This window comes from Urocitellus parryii, chromosome 9, assembly GCF_045843805.1.
Source record: "Urocitellus parryii isolate mUroPar1 chromosome 9, mUroPar1.hap1, whole genome shotgun sequence".
Taxonomy (NCBI): Eukaryota; Metazoa; Chordata; class Mammalia; order Rodentia; family Sciuridae; genus Urocitellus; species Urocitellus parryii.
In genome coordinates, this window is record NC_135539.1 from 140,114,551 (window position 1) to 140,123,300 (window position 8,750).

The 8,750-nt window shown below is 47.0% G+C and overlaps 1 protein-coding gene across 2 annotated transcripts; it reads right to left on the bottom strand.

The window, feature by feature from the left end:
- Nucleotides 1–1,663: 1,663 nt before the first annotated feature.
- On the bottom strand, nucleotides 1,664–7,502 carry Faslg (Fas ligand). Of its 2 annotated transcripts, XM_026388518.2 has the most exons (4): nucleotides 7,167–7,502; nucleotides 6,550–6,595; nucleotides 3,239–3,295; nucleotides 1,664–2,058 (listed from the first exon to the last, which is right to left on the bottom strand). In XM_026388518.2, exons 1-4 carry the CDS (start codon nucleotides 7,500–7,502, stop codon nucleotides 1,664–1,666), a joined length of 834 nt encoding a protein of 277 aa, XP_026244303.2. The 2 variants fall into 2 exon arrangements, with proteins under 2 accessions (XP_026244303.2, XP_077658960.1); XM_077802834.1 differs by lacking the exon at nucleotides 6,550–6,595 and having other exon boundaries at nucleotides 2,017–2,058.
- Nucleotides 7,503–8,750: the final 1,248 nt, after the last annotated feature.

The window sequence follows — 8,750 nt, forward strand, 5'->3', positions numbered from 1 at the left end:
TAAGAATATTTTAGAAAAGAAAATGTTGGAGTAATTGAACTAGAACAATATGTGATAATGTTGTGAACAGAAGACACCAAAAACCAAAATCCAGAGGAGGAATTTTCAGTGATAACAAGGGAAAGGCCATGATTGCGAGTAGCTGAAGAAAACAGCAAAAGGTCCTTGTTGTGAGGAGTGGGAGGACACAAGTGACCAGGTGTCTGGAGGCACCGCCCCAAAAGAGCTTCTTCCCGAGAAGAAAGCACTTCTGAAAGAGAGTTTGTGAGCAATCTTGGGTACCATTTCTTGATGTCCTACAGCATGTCAGATACTTTGTGCACATATTAGCTCTTTTTGGCCCAAGAAAGTTCTAGTGATCTGTCTAGAGCCTGTGAAGTCAGTAGGTGGAAGAACAAAGATTCAAATTCTGTTTTTTTAGTTCAAAGTCTGTGCCCTTTCCACCAGACCATGGCTCTGCCCCAGGAAGACACCTCGTCATCAAGTATCTAGAAAGCTGGGCAAGCTTAGCACCAGCAATTACATTGATAATGGAAACTCTGGTTCACAGAGGACAGAGACAGAAAAAGAGAGAAGAGCCTGGCACAGATGAAAGGATTTGCAGCACAGTTCTTCTCACCTTAAAAAATTCTCCTTAATGTGATCTGAAGTCACAATGAAGAAACCATAGATTAAAAAAAAAAAAAAACTAACAAGCAAAAAACCCAAATCTTGGTGATTTCCAAAACTTACGCTCACAATACTTTTGTAGATGCTAAAGTGGAGCTTTTATTACATGTCAACCATTCATTAAAAATGCAAAAAAATAAATATTGGTTATATTAAAGGAAAATGGCATCAAGAGCTGAATGTTGGTGGGTGACAAAAATTTTTGAAGACTATTACACTTGGTTGCCAAGAAGCATTCAAAACAGTTTTCCCTAAATACATACTTCATGATCTCACATTTGCTCTATGTATGTGACTCTTTAGACTGATTCACACTCTGTCTGTCTCTCTCTCTCTCTCACACACACACACACTCACTCTCTCTCTCTCTCTCTCTTTCTCTCTCTCTCTCTCTCTCTCCCCCTTAAAATTGCACTAGAGATGCATATGGTGTAGGAGTGGACCAAGTCCCCCAAACACTCTTTCGCTTCTCTGATAGCATGGCCTGGTAGCCCAGGATATGCATTTAGAAGTAAAGATGCCACCAATGGGGTGCTGACCTCCTTGGATCTCTTTAGCTTATCTCTTTAGCCTGGTTCTCCTTCCCCATCCCTGTCCATCCCTGTTATAACCATGGATCTGAAGACAGCTTTCCCTGAGGTAGCAAAGAGACCCACCCTGGGAGTTGGGTTCGAAGGTGTCCTCCTTTTCCACGTAAGTTGTTCTTGGCCACTTAACATGGGTCTAGAACTCCAGGCAGCGGCTTCTCTGTGTCCTGCACCTTTGCGTGGCAGCCCAAAGCTCTGGGTTCTTCAGCCATATTCCTCTTCCTCTCTGGCTCATGGACCTTGGGTGAGATGAGGAACTGCAGACCTGCTGGACTCTGTGGTCTCAAGGTCTTTGTGGTTATGTCTTTGCACTCGAACTCAATAGGCGTAAGAAGACCTTCATTCAGGCCAATGTCCCCAGTGCCTATAACAAGGAACCACAGGGAGAGAATCCTCAAGTGCTTTTCTTAGAGCTTATATAAGCCAAAAAATGTCTTAGATTCCTCAAAATTGACCAGAGAGAGCTCAGATACGTTGACATATAAATGGTCATTACTGGTGAAGTTGAACACAGCCCCCAGATAGCTGCTGCGGGCCCACATCTGGCCAGTAGTGCAGTAGTTCATCATCTTGCCCTCCATCAGCACCAGGTCCTGGGGATACTTAGAGTTCTTCATGTAGACCTTGTGGCTCAGGGGCTGGTTGTTGCAGGACTGACCCCGGAAGTATATTTTGGAATACACAAAGTACAGCCCAGTGTCATTGATCACAAGGCCACCCTTCTGATACTTCACTCCGGAGATCAGGGAGATTCCGTAGGTGTCTTCCCATTCCAGCGGGCTGGACCTTGAGTTGGGCTTACCTGAAGTCAATCAGAGAGGAGCCGTCAGCAAGGAAAGCTCACACAGCCGACAAGCTAACTTCCCAGGCAAAACTACGGGCCTTTCCTTCCACAAATGTTCTATCCAGAGTAAGGTAGCTCCCTCCGAACGGGCCGAGGGGTCAGAACGTGGCCCATCACTGAATTCTCTTTGTCAAATTGCCTGTATCAATCTTGTCATCTACACAATAGGGACAGTAACAAATGCCCCCAGCCGACTGCAGTAAAAATCACTGGGATAATTTTAGCTCTCTAAAACACAGATTTTCTGATCTTCAGAACTAGAAGCAACACTGCTAAGCTTTGTGATCCCTCCCTGAAAGGAGAAGCCAAATCCGGGGAATTTAAAGAAGACATGGGTAGGACCTAAGGGATCCTTGCTCCATCTTCTCACCACAGCCAGGATTCTTCCACCTCTCTATTTGGGCTGAAATTCTCTATCCCTCACACCTCCCTCCTATGTCCAAACCTTAATCAGAGAACTCGCTCCAGTACTGAACTTCAGGCTGTGTGCCTGTTCTCCCCTATGAGATGTCAAGCTCCTTTGGAGGCAGGAACCATGAGCCCTCTGTCTCCATGCCCTCAAAGCTTGGCACCCAGCAGGTACTCCTGAAGTGTTTGCTGGTCTACCTGAGTCAACCTACAGCCTCTGCCTGAGAAACTGCAGAAGCAGTGGCACAGCACACGACTTGTGTGACCTTTGTCTACTTCTCCTGTATTTGTGGCTTCCAGTAGGAGAGCCCATCCCATCCCGACAGCCACCACTTCACCGCCCATTGTGATCCCACACTGAAGCCCCAGGGCCAGGGCTGAGGCTGCCTCTCGCTCCTGTTTCTCCTCTGGAAGCAGAATGAAACTTCCAGAAAATCAGAGAAGCACTAAAATAATTCACCACTCACTCCCTACTCTTCTCTGTGGCAGGAACCCCTCGGGGTCTTTGAAATGTTTGAAAAGAGTGGGCTCCCTCGGGTCTCATTCACTCCACAGCTCCAGTCTAGCACTTGCCCAGAGCAGGGGCATGCGACTGACCCCCTAGAAAGCTGTTTCTTGGGTTCCAAATACCGTTGCTGGAAAGCGCTTGTCCCCAGAACTGGTCACGGAAACCATTCTGCGCTTTGCCAAAGGCTTTCCCAGCCCCCACCCGGGGCTTGCAGACACAGACCTGTTAAATGGGCCGCTCTCCTCAGTGCCTTTTTATCAGAGGGTGAACTGGGGTGGCCTGTATCACAGAGAGACAAAAGACGTACGTAAAAATGAGATGCCAGCTACTACCATGGTGGGACTCAATCCCATTTGAATAAAAGATTTTAAAAGCATAGGTGGCGATATTCTGAGAGATTCTCAACAACAGTCTGTGTTTCAGAAACAGGTGGAACAAAGTAAGCCAAATTGAAATAGACACATATGTTCATTGTAATGTTACACTGTGCATAAAACTGTTGTCTCAGTTACTTCCTTTAGAACTTCCCATAGTATTGGAGGTAGGGATTGTTGTCCTGACTTATGGTTGACAAAGTGAGCTTGGAAAATGGATGACTCAGCATTCAGAGTCACCGATGGGACCGATGCCCAGTCTCCTGCTCTAATCCAGGGCTCTGTCCACTCTGGCTGTGCAGCCCCAGGGACACAGAAAAGAAGACTGCTAATGTGTCTCCTGGCTACCAGGTCTCTTCCTACTGGCACTGTACAATCTGCACCCACATTAGTCATTCTAAGTCCTCAGCCACCCATGTCACTGAGACCTCAGACACCTCTGTGGCCCCACGTGATTTCAGCCTCACTTCCTCCTGCTCACTCCCACTGGACACTGCCCCTGGTCCTCCGCCTGGGCCTGCACTCACGCTGTGCTGTCTGCCTGGATGCTGTCCCAGAGAGATTTCTGTGCCAAACTTCAATCCATTCTCTAAGCTCCATCGAAAATGTCTCCTTCTTGGGGAAACCTTCCCAGATTTAAAGTCAACTATGTTCTTTCTCTCCTTTGAAACCTCAGACCCCTCCGTTTTTACTTCTCCTGTCAGTTCTGACTCCCCTTTTCTAAGGAGATGTCCCCCATCAATTGCATTGAAAAATTTTGAGATAAATTTAGCTCTCTGAAACAAAGATCTTATGATCTTTAAAACTTGAAAGTTTTAAACTTGGTTGTCCCTCCCTGAAAGGAAAAGCCAAATCCAAGAAATTCTAAAGTTGGATAGGACCTTAGGGATCCTTGCTTAATGTAAAAATTGTCTTATTTCTCCCCCCCCCCCTCAAATAAACAGCGAGTTCCTCACTATATGCTGACTTCATCAGAGTGAGTTCAGCCTGGTTCCTAACACGAAGCGTGCGCTCAGCAAATGCTCAGCATATTAAATCAAAGGAGTTGAAACTGATAATATTTTCCTAACCAGACACCGTTTCTCCGACCTTTAATACGTTAGCCAAGGTAGAAAGCTGTCACTTAGCTAATTAACTCAGCTAACTAAGACCTTCAGGAACGACTCACAGGAAAGATACCTGTCCATCTCAGGCTAGTGATCAGCCTGTGAAAGTCCCCCAGGTGTGATAACGGCCCTGTCCCCTGTGAACGTTACCTGAGCAGTCGTGACCTCTTAGCACCCAAGACAAACCACCTGGAGGGAAGTGTGAGTGAGCAGGAAAGGCAAGACTGAGTTTCCTCTACATTCCCATACCACAGCCATCCGGGCAGCTCTGCTGGCACGTGGCCACAGACTAACAGGAAATGGAACCGAAAACCACATGTTCGCATCATGATATCCTTCAGAGCCTAGTGTAACACTCTCCTCATACACGGTACTCACTCTAAACATCTGCTGGATAAATATTAGAAAGGCATCCTAGACCGTGGTGGGGACTCCTTCCTGCACCAGGGCTTTCTACCTGCCGCTGGAAGCACCTACTGGCTTGCTCCTGTGTACCTTCCATGCATACTGGCAGAAACTAAAATTTAAGCAGGTCTTTTCCTCTTATGTCTTTCTTTGCATGTTTTATATCTCTTATTAGTAAAGTTACTAATTTGATTTCCATATGATCATTCACCAATTTCTGGTCCACCTGGGTAGATGTAGAGAAGATAATTCTTTACTGCGGTTGGTAGACCTGACTCATCTTTTCATTTGACTTCAAAACACTAAAATAACTCCATGAAGTGGGTGAAAAATGAATAATTAGGTGCCCATCTCACAAGCCACATTCCACTGATTTTCAAAGTGATTGTACTTTAGAAATCCTCCCAGAGGCTTCCGTGTTCTATTAGTGCCCCCGGCTTGTGTACATCTGGGCTCTCTAACACTTAGGAACTTGGACACAGAACTTAGGCCCAGACATCCCAAAGATGCGGAGCTGCCCTGGGTCAACGGCAGTAGGCACATTCTGAGTCTCCACCAGCTGCACTGAAGATGGCCAGGGTTTGCTGTTGCCAGGAAACTTTCTACTAAGTTTCTAAGGATAAGATTCGCCTATCATCTTCGCGGCGGTATCCTGCTTGGCATCTTTTCCCCGTTCCAAGGCTATTACAGAGACGGGAGTTGCTCTATTTCATGAGGCACCAGACCATGTCCTGGAAGGACCTACAGGTGACAAGCCATCAGGAGACTTTCATCGAGCCCCAGTTCCATGCTGATAGTCTTGGGCATATTATCTAATTCATCTGTTGTTTCTCTTCTAAAAAATAAGATATCTGGACCAGGGAAGCGCCCTTCTAATTCAAACCAAGTCTAAAACTTCAGTGAATCTGTGTTTATGACAAATGAAGAATGCCCTAAATTTTATCTGTCTACAGCTTCCTAAACTCTGCCCTGAAATCTCCCGAGGTCAGGGTTTCGCGTGTCTTCTTCTTCCTGTCCCAGATCTGGGCAAAGGGTTCTCCTTTGTTGTCAAAGGCAGTTCATGAGTCTTCTGTGGGTGAAGCTGAACTTCCCTTGAGGAACAGCTGAAGTGTACCCTTGGGTCCCCAGTGACTTCCAAAGAACCCCTACTGTGGGCAACTGATGGTCCACTTTTTGAAATCTTTGTCATGTCCTATTAAAATACTTTAAAATAAAGCTTAGCTCTAATCATTTCTAGAGAGTTTAAAAGAGTGGAGGACATTCCCCCCAAACATCTCCCTTTTCCTCCCTCGGAGTCACAGCCACTAGCACCCGTCCCGGAACCAGGACACGTGAGAAAGGGCCAGGCCTGGGTCGGTGGTCTGGAGCTGGGGGCAAAGGCCCAGGTCTATTTCCCTTTTCAAAGCGAAGTGGAAGTTAGTTTGAATTATGAACAGTGCTCAGCTACCTGATTTTGAGCAAGTAAATTCACTCAATATTTTAAAATAGTTCAAGGAACCATATTGACCAGAGATTCAAAATTAGCCAGGATTCCTTTCATAGTATTCATAAACCTAAGAATGGGACAAAATTCAAGACATTCCACCAACTTTGTTCAGTTCTGAGGATCATCTTTGGGAACTCAGGGCTCTTGTATAAAAGGACTCACCTATTTGCTTCTCCAAAGATGGTTCTGTATTTCTTTGATTGATTGACTAGCAAAAGAGAAAGAGAAAAGTTGTGTAATTAGTTATCAAAGCAGAAGAGGCAGAATTGTCAACTAAAGCAAGTCCTAGAAAGATAATTCAGACACCTCAAACCCTTGCCTAACTTAGACTTCAGCCAAGCAATTGTGCCTCACTGTCCCTCAGTTTTGTGTTTTGGAATAGTACCGACATTTTAAAAATCTTTTCCAGGAAATTTAATTTGGTCTATGAGTTAATTCCTTCTAAGCCAGACTCCAAATTATTTCAACTCCTCGAATCACTAGTTATGAGGTGGTAAATGGCTCAACCGACTGGCTTGATAACTGAGAAAGGAAGGACTGTTTGCCTTTGATTCTTTACAAGAAAATATTCCCTTCCCTGGTGTGAGCCAACATTCCCTCGCGGACAGGAGGGTGACGACAGCCACTGGTTCGGAAGACAGGACAAGAAGGTCTGAGGAGCACCTCACAAGCAGGGCAGGGCTCCATCCACGTGGCTCACAGCTGCCGGCCACCCGCAATGCAGCAGAGCCGCCTTGCCCAGCGACTCCCGGGCACGGAAGCCCCCATACCAGCCTTACCTCGCGGAGTTCTGCCAGTTCCTTTTGCAGGTGGAAGAGCTGATACATTCCCAGGCCCAGTCCAACCAGGGCCACCAGCACCATAAAGAATATCACCAGGAGCCACAAGCCTGTGTTGTGGTCCCTGCTCTTCTTCAGAGGCGGTGGTGGCAGCGGGGGCAGCGGAGGCAGTGGTGGAGGTAGCGGTGGAGGTGGGGGCGGGGGCCTCCGTTGACCTGGCCTTCTGGGCACAGAGGGTGGACAGGCGAAAACTGACTCTGGAGGGGCCCAGGAGGAGCTGGCACTACTGTCCACCCAGTAGATCTGGGGATACGGGTAGTTCAAGGGCTGCTGCATGGCAGCCAGTGGCTCGGGTCAGCCGCAGGGAAGGGTTTGGCTTCTCTCAGTCCTGCGGGAGGCTGAGGTGTCGCGGTGGGGACTCCGGTTGCTGACTGCTCACGAGAAGGGAACGCAGCTGTCTTTATAGTGTTTCCATAACTGAGGGAAACACCTCTCTCTCTGTCTCTCTCTCTCTCTCTCTCATTCTCTTTCTGTTTCTCTTGAAAGACACCCACAATACAATAAATGCCTCTAAAAAGCCTCAAGAAGCTCAGAGTAAACCCCTGGAAGCTTCCGCCCACAAGTTTCTGATGCAACCCTTCAAAGCTCTGCTTGCTGTCAGCACCCAAAGAGCTGGGAGGCAGTGCTCACCGTGCTCTGGTCCAACAGAGCAGTCGGCACTGGGTGCAGCCCTGTGGGCATTAAGTGGGACCCAGCTGCAGAGAGACGGACCAGGGGGGCCAGACCCTGGAGTCACGGCCAGAGAAGCCACCTGCACATCCTACCTTTAGCATGAGGAAACCCCTGCCCCACTCCCCACACACGCCTTTGGTTTCCCACACCCAAGTGTGATTTACCCTGACACTGCACATCATCATAACCGACAGGTGGACACCTGCCCTGTCCACTCCACAGACCAGCTCAGAGGTGGTCAGAGGTTGCAAACCAGCTGCCCATGGGCTTTGAGAAGCCTCAGAACTGCTTTGCTTACACTACACAATCTAATTCTTTCATTAGTCACCCACTTTTAAAACTGGTACTGTACACATTAAAAATATATGTTTCCATTCTGTTTTGAAATATTAGAATATTGGACACTCTCGAGGCTCTCTCTGCAAACCCAGTAAGCTACCCTAGGAATGAGACACAGTTGCTCCAGGTCACCCAGGGCCACACCACTACACCGCCTTCCCCATGCAGTCGCTGTTCTGGTCCCTGCAGGCATTTCTGCTCATAGTCCCTATTACAACTCCCAGATGAAATTCATGATGCCCAGTTAATTGAATTTCAGATAAATAATTTTTAGGACAAGAATATCCTGAACATTGCATGGAAATAGTAAAAAATATTCATTGTTTATCATAAATTCAAATTCAACGGTGTGTCCTCCAATTTCTTGCTTTTGACTGAAGCTGGCAACTCTACTTGGGTAAACCTCGCCCTTTCCTCTGGCCTCACATAACCTTTATATGCCAATAACTTCTAAGAACTCAGCTTTAGTTCCAACCATTCTCCCATAGAAACCACAAACCTCCTACAAATTCT